This window comes from Oncorhynchus mykiss, chromosome 21 (genome assembly GCF_013265735.2).
Source record: "Oncorhynchus mykiss isolate Arlee chromosome 21, USDA_OmykA_1.1, whole genome shotgun sequence".
NCBI classification, from domain to species: Eukaryota; Metazoa; Chordata; class Actinopteri; order Salmoniformes; family Salmonidae; genus Oncorhynchus; species Oncorhynchus mykiss.
The window spans coordinates 45,232,700-45,254,368 of NC_048585.1; the positions used below are offsets into that span (position 1 = coordinate 45,232,700).

The 21,669-nt window shown below is 39.9% G+C and overlaps 2 protein-coding genes across 6 annotated transcripts in view; one reads left to right on the forward strand and one right to left on the reverse strand.

Annotated features, from left to right (window-relative positions):
• Nucleotides 1–10,217: 10,217 nt before the first annotated feature.
• Nucleotides 10,218–13,384, reverse strand: LOC110500547. Its single transcript, XM_021577954.2, has 5 exons — nucleotides 12,371–13,384; nucleotides 11,307–11,657; nucleotides 10,982–11,113; nucleotides 10,739–10,773; nucleotides 10,218–10,430 (listed from the first exon to the last, which is right to left on the reverse strand). The coding sequence occupies exons 1-5, from the start codon at nucleotides 12,693–12,695 to the stop codon at nucleotides 10,296–10,298; spliced, it is 978 nt and encodes a 325-aa protein (XP_021433629.2). The 5' UTR covers nucleotides 12,696–13,384; the 3' UTR covers nucleotides 10,218–10,295.
• A 1,491-nt stretch (nucleotides 13,385–14,875) lies between these two features.
• dock11 (dedicator of cytokinesis 11) overlaps nucleotides 14,876–21,669 on the forward strand; it is a 111,718-nt gene continuing 104,924 nt past the window's right edge. For all 5 annotated transcript variants that reach the window (XM_036957962.1, XM_036957959.1, XM_036957960.1 and 2 more), the window contains exon 1: nucleotides 14,876–15,136. In XM_036957962.1, the coding sequence (XP_036813857.1) occupies nucleotides 15,035–15,136 (102 nt within the window). In that variant the 5' untranslated portion in view covers nucleotides 14,876–15,034. The remainder of the gene's footprint in view (nucleotides 15,137–21,669) is intronic.

The window sequence follows — 21,669 nt, forward strand, 5'->3', positions numbered from 1 at the left end:
TTAAACTTTTTCAGTTCGAGAGCCAAATGAGAAATTGACCGTCCTCCCGGAACCCAAATCAACCGCCAACGACTCAAAATAAGATGACAGTGTGATTATACAGTAGATGTATTCTCATAACTCAGGACCCATAGTTTAGGAAACCCTACATAGTTTATGGTTTGGAAAATGATTTTAGCTTGTGGTTTGTATTCTTGACATTGTAAATCTAATTGACCGGCAGGGGTCTTGTCACGCCCTGACCTTAGAGATCCTTTTTATGTCTCTATTTGGTTTGGCCAGTGTGTGATTTGGGGTGGGTATTCTATGTTCTATTATTTGTATTTATATGTTTTGGCCTGTTAGGGTTCTCAATCATGGACAGCTGTCTATCGTTGTCTCTGAGAACCATACTTAGGTAGCCCTTTTCCCACCTGTCTTTGTGGGAAGTTGACTTTGTTTATGGCACATATCCTTTAGCTTCATGGTTTGTTTGGTAGTGTTTATTCTTTTGTTTGGCATCTTTTCTAATAAAAATAATATGTACGCTCACCACGCTGCACCTTGGTCCTCTTCATTCAACAGCTGTGACAGGTCTGGTGTTTACCATCCAGATGAAGAGAGGTATGTAAAGAGCCCCCTCCCCCCCTCCCACCTTCACCCAGGCATTTACTCTTACACACAAATATTTTCCCCATACTATCTGTTGGCAGGTGGACTGAAAATCTGGCGAGACATTGAGAGAGCGTAAGGGACATTTCATCCCCCAGTGTTAGTCTATGAGAGAGCCAGTGATGTTCACCTCAGCAGGTCTCACTCTACACTGAGCTGCTACTTCCTGTCACTCACACCACAGGAAGTGATGCATACCCTCACTGGCCCCTCCTACTTCAGACCCAATCATATTCTCCTTATAAGGTGCTTCTCAGAATAGGGGGCTGTGATTAGTGCAAAGCCAAGACAGGAAATACTAAGGGGGGAATAACATCATGATAAAGGCAATTTTGGTTTAACTCTTTATTTGTCTTTAGAAGTGATCAGTATAATGCAATAGTCTACTGTTGGGTTCTTTGCCCCTCGGGGTCACCCTATAAAAAAATGACCAAATCACTGACACACACAACAGAGATCTAAGTTCAGAGAGGCCAAAAGATGCAACTGCTCCTCTGCGACCATTAAACAGTTGTGTTTTTACTTCTAACTCCCCCTCTCTAACCACACCCTGAACCACTGAGATGTGTGACCTAATTTGTTGGAGAGGGCTACAGTAGCACTGTTGTACAACTCAAACACTACAGCGATATTTACTGATTTACATTTCAATACATTTAATATAACTACAAAGACACAATATAGCAAGATTTCAACTTTTATTCAAAGATATGGACAACTAATTTTCCTCTTCCATCCTCCTCCACTTTATCATCTTGTAGCAGCATACACTACATGGGGATCCAGCTCCTTCTCTCTTCTCTTCTCCATCTTCCTCTTCTTGGAGGTGAAATTCAGAGCGGCATAATTCAATGCATCTGGGTCTTGGTTGTGTAGATTTGCAAGCTACAATTGTAATTTTCTCAGTTTCTGAATTGCTTAAGTTTCAGTATTTAATCATGCAGTATTCACCTGATCATTTTGTGGTTGTCTTTGAGAATCAGGTCCTGAATATAATATAAAAGAGAGACAAGAACGGATTAATGGCTCATTCTGTCAATGGTGTATTGGAGGCGAAGTCAGGTGCAGGAGAGCAGAGTATAATGAACAGGCGCACTTTTATTAAAGTTCCAAAAACGAGAGCACTACATAAATCAAACGTGCTCAAAAAACACGAACATAAAAGTAAAGCGCGTAAACTAACACCACATAACATGAAACAATTACACACAAAACATGATGGGAAACAGAGGGTTAGATACAAGTAGATTGATTGGGGAAAGGAAATCCAGGTGTGTATGGAAACGAGACAAGACAAGACTAATGGATATATGAAAAATGGAGCAGTGATGGCTAGAAAGCCAGCGATGTTGATCGCCAAACGCCGCCCGAACAAGGAGAGGAGCCGACTTCGGCGGAAGTCGTGACACTCTCCATTCTAGTGAAAACATCCCTATTTGAAGTGTAGTTCACAGGTCCTATATGATCATGATGTGGGTTCCTACCTGTGTTGTTTATGTCTCATCTGATCTTGAGGACCAGGATGAGGATGACTATCAGTAGAACAGCAGTAGTCACAACATCCAGGATCACAACCAGGGGAAGGAGGTACATGGTTCCATCATCATCCTCTCCTACTAGACTGATAGTTCCATTACAATGTCCTATTAGATTACATTTTATTAAATCACTTGATGGTCCTTTAATGACGCACAATTTTTTTTTGCTTAGTTATTCTTTTTTTTAATCTACATGAGAAAGAAAGAAACTCACTCTCTTTAGATGACTCTGGTATTTCCTCAAATCCGTTGTGCACTTTAACATTGAGATTAGTAAAAAATAAAAAAGCATTTTTTCTCAAAAATATAATGATAAAAAATATGTCCAGTAATGGTTTGCCTTAGTCATGAAACAATCTCCTAACAAGGTTGATACACATTTTCAAATGTATCAAAAGCAAGATAAATAGTTGAAAACTAACCTTGAATTTTTTGCGTTGACAAAGAACATGTGGCAATGTGGATACAATGCACAAACATATACAGGCCACAGTCAGCTATTTACACTTTTGTGATTTTGAGAACGATAGTGGTGTTGAACATTTCAGAATGGTTCCTTTGAAAACCATTATGAAGATCAGGTGTTGAAGCCACACTGTACATAGACGAGATACACACAGGCTCTGATCCGTTGACTTGCTTGAACCATGCTGTGTGTCCCACAGCCGTTGTAACATTGGAGCACTGCAAGGTGATGGTATCCCCAGTACGGACCTCCATAGTCTGACACTGAGAAACCAAAACAGAGACCAAACCTGAAACACAAAGCACAAAGTCCTACATTAATGATTAGAATCATTGATATCACATGTGGAGTGTGAAAACAAAAATGTAGCATATGTTGTTGAATCTAAATGGAAATAGGTGTTTGGATTCGGATGGGTTCATATAGGTCTAAAGGTTGCAACCCCATGTAGTGTCTGTCCCCTGATTTAGTAAATGGGGTCACGAGAAAAAAATCGGAAATAAAATGTACAAAATCGCTCTTGGTTCATAGAACCGGGGTTACGTCAGTAACCTCCAGGAGACGCAAGTTGCGGTTGTAATAAACAGAGCGGTTTCTGTTCCTTCCTACAAATGTGTCTCTATCTTTTGATAGAGACTTTGATTACATCACTGTTTTTACATGGTGGGTCTCAAAAAATGTTGGATATCAAAATGGGGTTGCAGGCCAAAAAAGTGTGGGAAGAGATGATATAGGTGTTTGGGTTTAGTGGGGTTCAGATACAGTACCCTTCACAAGTTTGGACACACCTACTCATTCAAGGGTTTTTCTTTATTTTTTACTATTTTCTACATTGTAGAAATTCCATATGTGTTATTTCATGGTTTTGATGTCTTCACTATTATTCTACAATGTAGAAAACAGTAAATAATAAAGAAAGACCCTTGAATGAGTAGGTGTGTCCAAACTTTTGACTGATTCTGTAGGTGTTTGGGTTTGGTGGGGTTCATAGAGGACCACAAGGCTTCACCCTACAGATGGATTATACATGTTCAAACTAACTATCCACCAGCCTTAACCCAGGCCTAGCCTAACTCTAACCCTAGGCCTAACCTTAGCCCCACAGACGCTGTCCATTTTTTTGTACTTGCATCTCGTCTCCCAGCGTCTGTCCTTGCACTGTGGTTGATGCACTTGATACCTTTCTAATGTCAACTAGAAACAAACTGAAGGAAATGGGAATTAGCTAACGCCTAAAGACATCTCTTTTCACGTTTGAGTCAAAATCTGATGCTGTACAATACTGCAGTTGAAGCGACCAATCACACATAGGCATGTAATTATTACTGTTCTATTTCAGTTAACTTGAAAAGATTGTTCATTAATGTATAAAATATTTTAGATATGGTGTAAAAATCTCAAACATATAAGAAAGTTAATCATCATCTGATTATTCAGGACTTTATTAACTTCAGAGTTCACTGTTAGAAGCAGGACTGATGATACAGTAGGTGTCCTCTTCCTTCTCTCTGCTGGTCTCAGAACAGCCAATCAGGCCTAGGGACCATCATTCCAGCCATTTAAAACCTATTTGGGAAAGGGGGCGGTATTTTCACATCCGGATGAAAAGCGTGCCCAAAGTAAACTGCCTGCTACTCAGGCCCAGAAGCTAGGATATGCTAGGATATAATTGGCAGATTTGGATAGAAAACACTCTGAAGGTTCTAAAACTGTTAAAATAATGTCTGTGAGTATGACAGAACTTATTTGGCAGGCGAAACCCCGGGGACAAACCATCCAGGATTTTTTTTGTTGAGTTGACTGTGTTTTCTATTGGTTTTCTATGAGGAACTAGATTTATGAAGCACCTGGTTGCAGTTCCTATAGCTTCCACTAGATGTCAACAGTCTTTAGAAATTGGTTGATGTTTTTCCTTTGAGAAATGAAGAAGTACGGCTATTCAGAATGAGAGTCAAGCCAAGTGGACTCTTGTTTGGGGTGCGCGACCTGTTGCTCCCTCCACTTTGATTTTATCCGCTATTGAACACAGTATTTTCCATCTTAAATTTTACGAAAGTTGTTTGAAATGTTTGGACAAAGTTTACAGGTAACTTATTAGATATTTTGTTGTGATGTTGGGCGAGTTGGAACCAATGTTTTTCTGAATCAAACGTGCCAAATAAATGGACATTTTGGGGATATTAATATAAAAAAGGAGTTTATCGAACAAAAGGACCATTTGTGATGTTTCTGGGACATATTGGAGTGCCAACAGAATAATATATTCAAAGGTAAGGCATGAATTATATTGTTATTTCTGACTTTCATGTCGCACCTGCTTGGCTGAAATATGATTTTCATGTGTTTTTATGGTGGGTGCTGTCCTCAGATAATCGCATGGTTTGCTTTCGCCGTAAAGCCTTTTTGAAATCTGACACGGTGGCTGGATTAACAAGAAGTTAAGCTTTATTGTGGTGTATTGCACTTGTGATTTTATGAAAGTTAAATATTTCTAATAATTTAATTTGAATTTCGCGCTCTGCAATTTCACCGGATGTTGTCGAAACGTTCCACTAGAGGAACGTCTAGCCGTAACAAGTTTTAAGACAGCCAATCCCCTGCCTCTCACTCTAACAAACAGAATGACTAGTATATACCAGTGGCAGTCGGTGCCATTTAAGGGCGGATGATAATGTTTTATTATGAACATGGCCTTATTTCTATTACAACATTCATATTCCATTCACCCAGCTCAATGAAACATTGATAGGTTTAGGTTACTACATGATACTCAAATGTTCCCTGTACCCATCATGAGGTTGCTACAACCTAGCCTATGAATGAAAGTTTACAACGTAGGTGCACAGGTCGAGAGAATATTTTGTAATCAAGGTGACAAACAGTGACCTTGACTGGAAGAGTTCCCGTGTTGGATAACCATAGCCAGCTAGCTAACATAGCATCCCTCTCCATTTGAGCCGGGTGTTTGAGTAGGCTAAACTTGGTAGCTGCATTCGATGCTAACTAAGTAAGTGAAAGTGAACTAAATATATACTTCGAAATATAGCTAGCTCTCTCTCTCTCTCTTTTGTTGTCGTAATTACTGTGTAAGTCTATGGAAGGGGGGGAGAACCATGAGCCTCCAAGGTTTTGTATTCAAGTCAATGTTCCCAGAAGAGGAGAGAAGCTACACAATAGTTCTGCCTGACAGAGTGCTGCTGAGACTACTGTATAACTTCATTGCAAAATAGTGTGTTTTAATCAATTATTTGGTGTCACGAGAAAATATTTCATATAGTTTTATCTAAAATGGATAATTTTATTCAATGTTTTACAATTATTTATTTGTTTAATTCTCTGAGTAGGATGGTTCTCTCCTTCCACTTCTAAAGAGCCTCCACATGATGGGGATCAATCTACGGAGGACAATGACAAAACTCTGTCTGGCCATCTCTCAGTTATTTGGAGCAGTTAGAGTCAGCTGTAATAGTGCAAACTTACTATTGAAACGGAGGATAATGCCTATGTATTTAAGTTTTAAATATATGTCTTCTGACAACACACTTTGTAACAATTTTCAGCAGAGTACCTGAACATGCATGAACTAGATTGAGATTGAGGTCTTTGATTGTAATTATTTTCGCCTCGAGGGTCTATTTATTGCCTACCTCCCTACTCTTCTACATTTGCACTCACTGTACATACATTTTTCAATTTTCTTATTTTTTTGTTTATGTGTAACTCTATGTGTTGTTGTTTTTGTCACACTGCTTTGCTTTATCTTAGCCAGGTCTCGGTTGTAAATGAGAACTTGTTCTCAACTGGCCTACCTGGTAAATAAAGGTGAAATATAAAAATTCTGATTTCAAAAATTAATCAAAACATTTATATTTTTCAGCTTTGCCTCTTGCTTTTGCTCAGTCTGATGTTTGAAGACCTTCAACAATGGAGACACAGTTCATTTGGAATTTCTTCATCACTGGGGACCTTGGCAACTACAACTGGTTCAAAGTGACAATGAGACAGTCTGAGTCAGTCCAGCCAGGAGACTGTGCTCTGAACTGGACAATACACACTGAGACCTGTGCAGGAGAACACAGTGTCTATTGGTTCAGACATGGCTCAGGAGAATCCCGTCCAGGATAGCCAATACTATATTATATACAATGATACAAAAAAATTGAAAGGTTTACAGGTGGGGACATTCAAGTGGCGACTGAAGCAGATATGAGGATCCTTGTCCTCCTCTCCATCATAAGAACTGAAATTCTCCTCTGCTGTCTGACCATAATCTTCATCATCTACACCACCAGGAAATAGATTAATTCAATGACTAATTTTCGCAATCCCTTTGCTGTTACAAACACATATGGTTTACTGTCTGTTAAAATGTTTCAGTGCTCGTCAGCTTAGTTGACAATATCAAGGTAAAATGCCCACATGTTGATGATGCAGATTCGTTTGTAATACTTTTTGGATATTTCTGTTTAGACTTTCAATAAATAAATGAATCTTTATTGAAAATGCCTTTTTTTTATTCAGTACTGATAGATACAGTATGATATATTAACATATTGAAACAAGACTGATGGGAAGTATTTCACGATTATTGCCTTCTGGGAGCATACACAACTTTTCCACCCTGCACTCTCCCTCTTCCACACTCTGATTTGTTTATTGAGAAGCTCCGCACAGTGTCATTTTTTGTCAGAGTCTAAAATAAAGAAAGAGAGACACGTACGTCATCCACAATTACTAAATTACCCCAGCGATCCATATGATGCATAAGATTTTATTGTCAATGTGAAGCAGTGTAACGTCAAGAAAAAAATAGAAGGCCAAATGACTCACTTGGACTGTGGATAAAGTGTCCATGGTCACCCCTAATTAAAAAACAAAAAATATATATTTTTGTATTTTCTTGTTTGGCATTCATACATGATATACTATTAATTCATTACATTAATATATGGCATTCATATATCATATATTTTGAATAAAGTATAACAAAGTCAAACTTAATCACCCTGCTGACTTTTTTTGCAGAGTTCTCCTCCACAAGGGAATGTGTGTTGCAATCAGGATAATAATGATTACAACTCGAACAAACGTTATGTAGTTGAGCAATCCGGCTTGATTCTCTTGAGAAGTAGAAAAATACATATATTTAAAAGGAGGTTGCTGACCAGAAACCCCTGTCATATAATGTATAATACCTGTACCTACATTTGGTGCCCTGTGTGAGGACGACATGCTTTGCAGAAATAGTTTTTAAAAATATACATGAATTATAATCAGCTCTTACAAGGTCTAACCCTCAATGTCTAGGCCTGGTTCCGTTCACTTGAGTTGATTAATAGGCTAAAGAGAACCACACAACATTTAGACATTTAGAATTTTAAACCTGGAAACATAGTTTGCTACTAAACATTCTGTTTCTTTACATACTTTGAATCATGAGATACGCGCCATCTCCAAAATAGTATTCATTATACCAGAATATTCCACAATGATACGATCCAACATCAGTTTGAGGTAAAGGCTAATTGATGTAGGTGTCAAATGTATCAATTCACATCCACATTTGCATAAGAGTTACAGTAAAGCCATGTCAATAAATTGAGTCAAGGAAGAGGACAGTGTCAGTTATCTTACAGTAAATAGCTAGTGAAACACAGGAGAAATGGACTAGGCAGTCTAGATATTCACATACAGTACATACAGATGAATAGTGGGGTGCATACACAGTACTGGTGCAGTACTGTGATCAGTAGGCTTCTTGCCTCACAGTTACAGAGAAAGGAACCTTTTTTCTCTGATTGGTGGGAGATACAACAAATAACACCCTTACTGGTAGCAGTGGTGTGTATTCATGGATACCAAGGAAAGTCAGGCTTGCCCATAAAATTGACTAGTAAAATGTGTCTTTCGTCTCTCTGTGTTTCACAATTTTCCTTCAATTCGTAAGAGGCTGAATTTGATCTCACTGGAGAAAGCATCCCGAGCCATTCAGCATTGAGCTAAACTGAGCGGGCTCAACTCTGTGTGGTCCTGGTACACCAAAATAAAGTGTCATGGGAAGCAACCTTGGATTTGTCATCACTTCTATCAAATCCTATTGCGTATACGTGATTGTATACGTGATTGACAGAAACACTTGAATTGTTACATCTCGTTGTGTTGTTGTGTTGTTGTCCTCCTGTTGCTACCTAGCCAGCTAAAATTGTCATTTTCCAAAATTAGCCATGGATGGAGATAGGGATTTGGACTTGTGGTTTTACTTAATTCCCCGTACAGGCCAATGATTATAACAGCGATTCTGAACAAACCATCAATTCATACATTGTTGTGCCCCTGGTCTGAGAGGATAGAAGTTCAATATGTAGCTAGATGTAGAAGGCTAATGTTAACAAGCTAACGTTGCCCATGAATGGAAGTTAGGCTAACAAGCAAGCATTTAGCCAGGTAGCATTCAGTAGGACAACAAAATATTACAGCGTGTATGACAGAGTGATAGACCGTTTTGTCAACATGAAAGAGAGGAGGATGGCGTTTCTCTACAAGTAAGGTTAGTCAACATGTTTTTCTACTTGCACAGACACACACACACGCGCACGCACGCACGCACACACACGGAAATCAGAACCATGGACAGCCACATCATATTTAATGTAGCTTACGTTCATTGGACTAAATCGTTTTTGGTATCTTTTAGTTGTCACTGAATTAGACTAAGCAGAGGTGGTTTGATCAAGTTGAAATGTTGAAGTTGAAATGGTGCTGGAATAGTGGAGGCAGCTTCTGTTTTCTGTGCGACTTGAGGTGACTCTCTTTGTGGACTTCACTGGACAAAGGTTGCTATCCGGTATTGTGATATATAACAAAGGTGATGTTGAATTTATTCTGCCACTGTGTCTTCTTATTATCTCGACCTTTATATCACGGTTGCAAGACATATGAATTATCAGGTTATAGATCAAACAATGCAATTATCACAACACATAGGTTGTAACATGGCTTGGCTTTCCCGGTGATTGTACCCACGCACCGCTACTGCCTGGTAGGTGTGTAAACCCACACTGCACTTCTTACAAAGAGAGCATTTATTGTAAATCATATACATGTATATCTGTGTCCGGTATGTGGAGTCAGAGTGATTCTCATGGTCTCTCCTGAAAAATGTATTTGTATCTCAGCAACTCTAAACTTGGTTAAATAACAGTTACATAAAAAAGCAGTTATTCTGTGATAAGAAATGGATGTGTGTTGGTGTTCCTCCATTTCTAATGTTGTGATGGAGCCTGACACATATTCAGCTAAACTGCTATTCCTTTAATCATTTTGTATATTTGTATATGTGGTGGCAGAGACGTTCAGTAGACAGAGAATAGAGATGAACGGAGTGTATAAATGAATGGTTTATTATGTTAAAAACACATAGTAATAGAGCAAAAATGGGATTCTCTATCAGATGATTTCTTACAAACTGTCAAAAGATATGGCTATTTAAGGCATTACAGGATTACATAAATCTAGACAATGTTAAAAATTACATTGTCTTTGTTACATTGTAACTAATTTCAGTTACTAAAAGCAGTTCAATTATGCTACAAATAGTAAAATGGTTCTTCTTGGAGTCTTTGTGACAGTGGTGATATATTTCACTGCTGCTGAAGGTATCTGACATCTGAGTACACTGCATCCTCTCTGCTGGTCTTCTTTATCGCTGTTCTAGAGGACTTCTTCTTGGGGGTGAAACTGACAGCTGCATAGTTCAGCACGTCACTGTCTTGATTCTGAGGGGGGTGGAGCCATGAGAAAATACATTATGATGACAGCATGATCTACTATATAATGTTTATATTCTCCTGTGGAAGAAAACACTCTACAAAAGACATGACTGTTCAGACAGTACAACCACTACAATGATCTGACAGTCAGTGGAACAGAGACAGACAGAAAAATGACATCCAGTACAGTGACCTATTACTTCCAAGAAATGTTTAAAACATAAACATCACAAATAAGCTGAATACTAGCTGTAAGGAAAATGTAATTGCAGATTCTTGTTCAAACTGAAAATATACTCTATTTACAAATTTACCTGATTGCCCTGGGACGTTGGGACATCAGTCCTCCCTTCAAAGAGATTGAAATAGAGGAAGGGCAGCTATCATTTTTTACGACATTCTACTTCTTTTTAACCTCATGTAGTTAATTAACAATTGTTAAACTTTGATTATTTAACTTACATGTCAAGAAGGTACATTGCATAGAGATGCATGAACCTTTAGATACATCAGCTATATCATTAGATACATTGTATACATTAGATATAAAGTAATACCTCTGCTATCTCTGTTCTGAGTCTTGCACAGCGCCCAGACAAGTAGAAGGGTCACTATCCCCAGAACGATGTTGGAGACGACCAATGACAGAACAGTAGGACTCAGATCAAATGGAGGATGATGCTCTGGAACTGTGGAAAGGGTATCAGTGAATTCATATTATATTCATGAGCGCTTAGGAAGATCATCAAACAGTATGTAATCAAAAGCTGATGGTGATATTGTATAGCTTGTTGAGGCAGATGTATGGGATCGCTTTGAGGTAGGTCATTTGCATGAATATACCGTATTGCTGTGGCAATGTACAGATTCAATGGGATTTACCTTGAAGGTCCAGCTTGGTCCCGTCTCCAAACAGTATCTCCCCACATGAGGCCACAGCACAGTAGTAAGTCCCAGCATCAGAGAAACTGAGGTTCCTCTTGGGGAGGTTGTAGACACATCTCTGTGTAGGAGACCCAGCCTCAGAGATCTTCTCACACTGATCACTCCTGTTTCCATGGGTGTAAATCATTCCTGGACGGGATTCTCCTGAGCCATGTCTGAACCAAAGGACACTGCGTTCTCCTGCACAGGTCTTAGTGTGTATTGTACAGTTCAGAGTCACAGAGTCTCCTGGCTGGACTGACTCAGACACAGGCTGCTGGAGCACAGACATGCTGTTGGACTCTGAGTCTGAAGGTGTTTGGGTGAAAAATATTACAGCCATGTATTCATCAGTAGCATTTGAATAAACAGTTGTACGAACATCAACATGTCAACATACAGGGCCACAAAATGTGCAATGGTGGAAAAAGTCCTCAATGTCATACTTGAGTAAAAGTAATGATGCCTTAATAGAAATTTCTCAAGTAAACGTGAAAGTCACCTAGTAAAATAATACTTGAGTAAAAGTCTAAAAGTATCTGGTTTTAAATGTACTTAAGTACAGTTGGGGGGAAAGTACTCAAATGTCAAGTGAATGCTATACATCAAATTCCTTCTATTATGCAAACTAGACGGCACACTCTCACACTCCAACACTCAAGACATAATTTACACAAACCCGGTATATGTGTTTAGTGAGTCCGCCATATCAGAGGCAGTAGAGATGACAATGCGTTATATTGTTAAATGTATGTGCGTCAATTGGACCATATTGCTGTCCTGCCTGAGCATTTGAAATGTATGAGTACTTTTGGGTGTCAGGGAACATTTATGGGAGTAAAAAGTAGATATTTTCTTTAGGAATGTAGTGGAGTAAAAGTCAAAGTTGTCAAAAAATATAAATGGTAAAGTAAAGTACAGATACCCAAAAAAACAACTTAATTAGTACTTTAAAGTATTTATACTTGGGTACTTTACACCACTGAACATTTTGAAATTGAAAAAAACAAATGTTTAGCTACCTTTGACAAATAAAACAGTTCCCTCTCCAATAGTGAGCTCATAGATGACTCTAGTGGAACAATAGTATGTAGCTGAGTCCCCTGGCTGTGCCTTGGAAATGGTCAGGTTACAGGTGTAGAGTCCTCTCCTCACACCCAAACGCTTGGTCTGAGTAAAGTCCTTGATAAAATTGTTGGAATAAAAACTATCTTGGCCAATATATGGTGATGACGCCATGTGAAGGGGTTTCTGTCCAACACTCTGCTTGAACCAATCAAAACTGGTCACCGACACATCAGGACAAAAGCAAGTGAGAGTCACAGAGCCTCCCGGCTCAGTAACCATCACAGGGGTTGGTTGGATTACGTTTGGTTTGGTAAAAGCACAAACTGTCAAAGCAAACAAACAAAATGGATCAAAGACAAAGACATGGATCAACCATTTCTATTAAAACGACATACTTCAAATGATTAAAAAAGGAACTCAATTAAAACGTCTTACACTTACCCAAGTTTATGTAAAACAAAAATAAGTGTCTGACCATCATTTGTACATCAGTCACTTCTGCACTGCATAGTGTGTGGGTCTGACAGTGGGGCACCTTATATATGATGACACTTTACATGTAGCCGTCATACAGTGGGAGGGAACACTGAAACGAGAGATTTTATTGGCTGACTACCATCTTACAAGTGTGTCCTCTGGCTTACCATAGTTCAAAAATGTTTAAAGAAGACATTGTAAGTAAGTCAGAGTTACTGGATTCTGCCAATAAAATATTGGCTTGATACGGTTGCTTCTTTTTTTTGGAGAAATGAAACCTTTACTGAAATTTGTTAATCAAAAATTAGTTCAAAACATCAGTTTTTATGTTTGGACAGGAAACAGAGAAGAGTCTCATTCCGCTTTCTACAGCTAGTACCTCAGGTACAAGGTATGAGTGGGAAGGAACCTACTATACCCCGAGTAAGATTCATTATCTATCAAAGTCAGCCCACAGATATAAATAGATGGATGATGACAAGGCTTGATGGAATCTGGTTGAGGCCAGTGGTGGAAAAAGTACACAATTGTCATATTCGAGTAAAAGTAAAGATACCTTAATAGAAAATGACTCAAGTAAAAGAGAGTCACCCAGTAAAATACTACTTGAGTAAAAGTCTAAAAGTATTTGGTTTTAAATATATTTAAGTATCAAAAGTAAATGTTATTGCTAAAATATAGTTGAAAGTAGAAGTATAAATAATTTAAAATTCCTTATAATAAGCAAACCAGACAGCACCTTTTTCGTGTTATTGTAATGTATGGATAGCCAAGGGCACACTCCAACACTGAGACATAATTTACAAACGAAGCATGTGTGTTTAGTGAGTCCGTCAGATCAGAGGCAGTAGGATAAGTGTGTGAATGTTCCTGTCCTGCTAAGCATTCAAAATGTAACAAGTACTTTTGGGTATCCGTGAAAATGTATGGAGTAAAAAGTACATAATTTTCTTTAGTAATGTACTGAAGTAAAAGTAAAAGTTGTCAAAAATATGAGTAGTAAAGTAAAGTACAGATACCCCGAAAAACTACTTAAGTAGTACTTTAAAGTATTTTTACTGAGGTAATTCACACCACTGTTTGTGGCTCACAAACTTCTCTGAATCATTTTATCCAGAAACAAACTGTTTGTGTATTGGTTTCCTTGACTTTAATGGTGGCTAATCTGACGCAGGCTAACAACAGGCCCTGTGTTCTGTAATCTAATCTGTTTACTGGAGAGTAAGACGTGTGGTTTAGCCCCTTATGACAATTGTATCATCATCATTATTATCATCATTATATTACATATAAACATTGACTCTTATTTTTAAATTTATGAGTGCAAATCAACGTAACTTTTTTATTTATAATTTGGGGGTATGAAATAGAAAATTGTTCAAATCCCTACAGAATTTGAATTTGATGACCTGCTGTGGTTCTCATCATTGTCCACTAGAGCGCGGCATTCTCTCATATTTCACCTTTGGATAGGTATTGCTGACAGCGTCACGAAATCGATGTGCAGGCTTTAATGGGGCAGCAGTTTGTGTGTTGTTGTGATTCTGGACGGAAAGATAGCAACAATGACAAGAAACTGCCATGTGGGGAATCGTAAATCGCTAATTGATGTTAGTTGCATCTTGTTCTTGATACCATGTCTTATTTTGAGGTGTTTTGACTGGTCAACAACCCAAACCAACTCCATCTGTTTTGCCCTATAGTTTGTTGCTAAACAACCAAACCATCTAATAAGAATTCACACTTATAATCTACCCAAAATACTGATAATCTCCAATTCATAGGAGACAAAACATAAATAATAAATAAATAAATCAACTGTTCTTTGAATTTATCCCAGGAAAATGATTAAAGGTCTTCATGCAATTTGTAGGTTACTATTTGTAACAGTGGTCGGTCAGGTATTTGAGGCGTGTACTTGATCCCCTACGGTATGAGAGGGAACAGGCAGGAGGCGCGCGAGATGCTCGATAATCCTGTTCGGTCCTCTTCACTCGCTCCAGCCCCGCCTCACTACGACAACGCTGCCTGCCTGCCTGGTCCATCCGCATCTGTCACAACTGTCTGCAGCTGCTTGAGCTCCGTGGCATGCCCTCAGTTATACCGGGATTTAGGTGGAGGTTTTCACGAGAAAGATAGTTATGTCGGAGGTACGGAAATTTACCAAAAGGTTGAGTAAACCAGGAACTGCGGCGGAACTCAGGCAAAGCGTCTCCGAGGCTGTGAGGACATCGGTGATTGTGGTTAGTATGATGATGGCTAATAATCTCTTCTTTGGCTAGCTAACGGTAGCCTACCTTGCTGTCCAAACCCGCTCACGAAACCATAGCCCGAAGGTTCGCTCCATTTATTATGTTTAATCCGGAAAAGTCTATGTGTACTTTTAGTTCATAACGTTACTTGAATGTCTGAATGTCGAAAGACAAATGTTTCCCCCCAGTTATTATCGAAGACGCGTGTCAGCGTCTCACCATTTCCTCTACGTCACCCACTGAGCAGAGCTTGCTACATTGGATTGGGATACAAGCTACCTCTTTCAATTTAAACATGCGTATTACGTCGTAATTAGCCGGTAATTAAGCAGTGACGGTTAGCAGAAAATGACCGTATTGAAACGGGATAATGTCCATATAAAGGAAGTAATCGTATTTGCAGTATGTGTGTCTTTTCCCTGTGGATAGTGGTGTGACATTGTTCATGCAGATCAGAAGAGAGAACACATGGTATTCCATTGGTCTTGGCTCCAGCTCCAGCGGCGGCTTTTGTGTGCTTGAGAATTGAGCAGTGCCAGTTCTGAGGTTGAATGTGCAGCTAGACTGCATGGTTTGCCTAGCTATCCCTATTCCCTGTCGTGTAGCCTGGTCCTTTCTTTCCCCAGTATTGAATATTTGATGTTCCAGGCATGTAAAGTATCATTATTGATCCTGGTGGTCTTTGATTATAGCTAGGCCTACAGTAAGAGTTCAGTCTCTATAGAAGCATTTCCTTTTTCTTTGTTGAAAGGACAATAGTAAGTGCTGTATCATGGATCATGATTTGTGCACTGGTCGGGGTTTGTGTTACAATTGGACTGTGTGTAGTATTGGCCTGAAACCCTGATGATGCAGGGTATGGCTTGAGATAAATTGCATTTAATGCTGAAGAGGCACTGAGATTTAATCACTCACACAGGGCTCCTTTTGGTCTCTGTGGTGTGTGTGTGTGTGTGTGTGTGTGTGTGTACGTACGTACGTACATGACCTCTAGGGTTGTTTGACCTCATGCCCTCTTGATTTGTCATCATGATAGTTCTCCACGGTAAACTCTCCCACACTGTCAATGTCATCTGATTCGCTAGACTTTTCTCTCTTTCTCATATGATGCAACCAATTGAAAATCCCAGCCAAGAAAACATTCAGTGGACTTTTGCAGATCTCTTAGGCCAGATCTTTTTATTTACAAATATCTCCACTCAAGTGAAGTCAATCAGGCATAGTAATCTTGTGATGAGGTTTGACGCTGACTGACGTGTGCAAGGCAACACAGGTTCCGATGTGTGTTGTGTCTGGTTGAGCAGATGATCCTCAGGGTAATGGTTGCCGTGGTAATGAAGAACAAGCCCTGTTTTGTGGAGGTCACGGAGCAGGCATTCTCACATGGGGATTCCCTGGAGGCATGCTCCAACCATGCTTCCTGTGTGTGTGTGTGTGTGTGTGTGTGTCACTTATGTCAATGGGGCTGCTTGTCTTATTCTCCTTCCTGGAATTAACAGTTTTCTGCTCTTTCCATATTCCTGTATCTCTTAGTTGGTGTGTCTAGAAATTACCTTTCCTACATTCAATTGGAGGGGTAGGTATTTACTTTGTTCTGGGCTCCATTCTCTGTGATCTGAAAGCTCAATTAAAAGCCTTAACCTAGTTTCAGCTCATAAGACATTGAGACGTTTTGAATGTTAGCTGAAAGGAACATACTGTAATTGACTAGGGTCGCTTAGATCATAAGGAAGCTCCTGAAGAGTCTCAAGAGGTGTTGTTTAGATCTTGTCTAGAGGAATGATATACATATAAGATTGTGTATTTACTCAAATCAAGTCAGGTCAAGGGTTGTGGAACATGGGAAGTCTGTGTTCTCAGTAAACACACAGACTGTAGTACTTACTGGGGTCAGAGGGGGGGACATTGGAACTGTTGGTGCATGTGTGTGTGTGTGTTTGTGCTTGCGTGCGTATGTACACATTAATCGCCAGTAGTAAAGCCCATCTGCTAGAGATAGACTTCTCCTCTGTCTTTCCACTGAACTGTATAAGACGCACAGCAATCTGGAAAAGTACTTCTCTCGCTAACATTATAGCCAAAGCCAGTGATGGTGTTTGGAGTGTCCGGGGCCAGATTGATTGCTGAGTTGAAAAACCGGTGTGACGTACAGTAAATTCCCATAAAGAGATGAGAAAGTGACTATATATGGGCGAATGTAGCAGGCAGGTGCCTACGCCCCAACCAGAACTAACCCCTTCTTCCTCCTTTCTTGCTCTTTCGTTTTCTTTCTCTCCCAGGCTGTTCTTCTCTAAAGGAGTTGAGCCAGAACTCTCTCTCTTTCTCTCCCTCTCTCTTTTCCCCCCTTCTCTCTCTCTATCTCTCCTATGACTCTCTCTCGCCCACCTTCCTCTCTATCTCTTCGCTTTCTCTCTCTCTCCCCTTCTCTCTCCCTCTCTATCTCTTCGCTCTCTCTCTCTCTCTCTCTCACACACGAACTGTCGCAATGGAACTGTATCTTCTGGTTCTGTGGTTCCACTGCTGCCCAACCTGTTGCACATGACAGGAAGCTGCTGCTCTCCTCTGAGCTGCTAGAAGTAATGCATTAAGCAGGCAGCAGAACCTACCTACAGTAGCTGATTGTAAGGCCGAGCGATTATGTTGTTTACCATGTACAGTTGAAGTTGGATGTTTACATACACCTTAGCCAAATACATTTAAACTAAGATTTTCACAATTCCTAACATTTAATCCTAGTAAAAATTCCCTGTCTTAGGTCAGTTAGGATCACCACTTTATTTTAAGAAAGAAAAGAGCCGATACCGATTAATCGGCCAATTTTATTTATTTATTTATTTGTAATAATGACTATTACAACAACACTGAATGAACACTTATTTTAACTTAATATAATACATCAATAAAATCAATTTAGCTTCAAGTAAATAATGAAACATGTTCAATTTGGTTTAAATAATACAAAAACAAAGTGTTGGAGAAGAAAGTAAAAGTGCAATATGTGCTATGTAAGAAAGCTAACGTTTCAGTTCCTTGCACAGAACATGAGAACATATGAAAGCTGGTGGTTCCTTTTAACATGAGTCTTCAATATTCCCAGGTAAGAAGTTTTAGGTTGTAGTTATTATAGGAATTATAGGACTATTTCCCGCTATACCATTTGTATTTCATTAACCTTTGACTATTGGATGTTCTTATAGGCACTTTAGTATTGCCAGTGTAACAGTACAGCTTCCGTCCCTCTCCTCGCTCCTCCCTGGGCTCGAACCAGCAACACAACGACAACAGCCACCATCGAAGCAGTGTTACTCAAGCAGAGCAAGGGGAACAACTACTAAAAGGCTCAGAGCGAGTGACTTTTGGAATGCTATTAGCGCGCGCTAACTAGCTAGCCATTTCACTTCGGTTACACCAGCCTCATCTCGGGAGTTGATAGGCTTGAAGTCATAAACAGCGCAATGCTTGACGCACAACGAAGAGCTGCTGGCAAAACACCCGAAAGTGCTGTTTGAATGAATGTTTACGCGCCTGCTTCTGCCTACCACCGCTCAGTCAGATACTTAGATACTTGTATGCTTCTATGCTCAGTCAGATTATATGCAACGCAGGACACGCTAGATAATATCTAGTAATATCATCAACCATGTGTAGTTAACTAGTGATTATGATTGATTGTTTTTTATAAGATAAGTTTAATGCTAGCAAGCAACTTACCTTGGCTTACTGCATTTGCGTAACAGGCAGTCTCCTTGCGGAGTGCAACGAGAGAGAGGCAGGTCGTTATTGCATTGAACTTGTTAACTGTAAGTTTTGCAAGATTGGATCCCCCGAGCTGACAAGGTGAAAATCTGTTGTTCTGCCCCTGAACAAGGCAGTTAACCCACCGTTCCTAGGCCTTCATTGAAAATAAGAATGTGTTCTTAACGGACTTGCCTAGTTAATTAAATATTAAATAAAGGTGTACATTTTTAAAATAATAATACAATTTTAAAAAATCGGCGCCCAAAAATACAGATTTCTTATTGTTATGAAAAGTTGAAATCGGCCCTAATTATCCGGCCATTCCGATTAATCGGTCGACCTCTAGTTTACATACACTCAATTAGTATTTGGTAGCATTGCCTTTAAATTGCTTAACTTGGGTCAAACGTTTTGGGTAGCATTCCACAAGCTTCCCAGAATAAGTTGGGTGAATTTTGGCCCATTCCTCCTGACAGAGCTGGTGTAACTGAGTTAGGTTTGTAGGCCTCCTTGCTCACACACGCTTTTTCAGTTCTGCCCACAAATGTGCTATAGGATTGAGGTCAGGGCTTAGTGATGGCCACTCCAATACCTTGACTTTGTTGTCCTTAAGCCATTTTGCCACAACTTTGGCAGTATGCTTGGGGTCATTGTCCATTTGGAAGAACCATTTGCGACCAAGCTTTAACTTCCTGAGTGATGTCTTGAGATGTTGTTTCAATATATCCACATTATTGTCCTACCTCATGCCATTTATTTTGTGAAGTGCACCAGTCCCTCCTGCAGCAATGCACCCCCACAACATGATGCTGCCACCCCCGTGCATTACGGTTGGGAGGGTGTTCTTTGGCTTGCAAGCCTCCCATTTTTCCTCCAAACATAACGATGGTCATTATGGCCAAACAGTTCTATTTTTGTTTCATCAGGCCAGAGGACATTTCTCTAAAAAGTACAATCTTTGTCCCCATGTGCAGTTGCAAACCGTAGTCTGGCTTTTTTATGGCGGTTTTGGAGCAGTCTTCCTTGCTGAGTGGCCTTTCAGGTATGTTTTCGGACTCGTTTTACTGTGGATATAGATACTTTTGTACCTGTTTTCTCCAGCATCTTCACAAGGTCCTTTGCCGTTGTTCTTGGTACTTTTCGCACCAAAGTATGTTCATCTCTAGGAGACAGAACGCGTCTACTTCCTGAGTGGGATTACGGTCCCATGGTGTTTATACTTGCAAACTATTGTTTGTACAGATGAACGTGGTACCTTCAGGCGTTTAGAAATAGCTCCCAATGATGAACCAGACATGTGGAGGTCTACAATTTTTCTTCTGAGGTCTTGGCTGATTTCTTTTGATTTTCCCATGACGTCAAGCAAAGAGGCACTGAATTTGGATGTAGGCCTTGAAATATATCCACAGGTACACCTCCAATTGACTCAAATTATGTCAATTAGCCTATCAGAGGCTTCTAAAGTCATGACATAATTTCCTGGAATTTTCCAAGCTGTTTAAAGGCACAGTCAACTTAGTATATGTAAACTTCTGACCCACTGAAATTGTGATACAGTGAGTTTTAAGTGAAATAATCTGTCTGTAAACAATTGTTGGAAAAATTACTTGTCATGCACAAAGTAAATGTTCTAACCGACTTGCCAAAACTATAGTTTGTTAACAAGACATTTGCGGAGTGGTTTAAAAACAAGTTTTAACGACTCCAACCTAAGTGTATGTAAACTTCCGACTTCAACTGTACATGAACATGCGTGTGCGTGTGTGTGTGAGAGACATAGAACAATGACTGGGGGAGGGAACGAGTGCGAAAGAGAGGCAGAATCACTGTGCACCAGCTGAAAGGGAAATAGTTTATCTAAAGTCCAGCATGTCCTCTCCCCACACTCCCTAATTCCCTGGACAGCAGTACAGCATACTCTCTGTTACATGTGCCAGGTGGGACACACTTACAGCTGAACTGTGGCAAGGTGTTTGAGCCGGGAGTCCTAGAGAGGGGCCTGGTGGTTCTCTGACATGTTTTCTGACTGTGTCTCTCTCTCCCTTGAGTCTTTTCCAATGTCCTTGGCCACTGGTCAGTGGTCACTGCAGAACAGTCTCCTCTAATATGGATAGAGCTCTACCACATTCTGGGCTGCATGAAACTGCCCTCAGGCCCAGGAGTCTATTACCTTACATAGAGCAGATTACATTGAATTCAAGCAAGGCTTACCCTATGTCATATTTTCACCTGCTTCTGCTGAGCCTTGCACTATTGTTAGAATGAATAATTATTGACGTTTCCTAGTTGCTTCTCCTTGGCTGACTTGCTTTGTCCTGGACTGATTCACATGACTTAGCCTATCATATGTGTGTTTTCTCTGAAAATGTATTTGAATATAGGATATGAAATCATTCACTTCTCTATGAAACTCTCAACAGGATGCAGTGATGTGGTGGAGCAGCCATCTTTTGTTTTGTGATTGTGTTGCCTTGGTAACATGTCAGACTGAGCCACTCTCCAATGGCTGATGAAGTTAGAACTCCTGCAATAACCTGTGCCCTGCTACGCTAATTTTCACTTACTGCAGCAAGCAACCCCCCTCTGAACTCCCTGGCGTCAAAAAAGAAACAGTAGCCAGGAACTAAGACCCTAAGGTCAAAGGTTTTAAGGCATTTTTACAACCCTGTGCAGTGCCTAACCCCTGTGCAGAGTACTTCAGTAGTGATCATGTAACACAGTCAACCTCTGGTGTCGGAGTGTTGGACTCCAACCCCTCAAAGGACATTCTGTTGAACTAGACTACT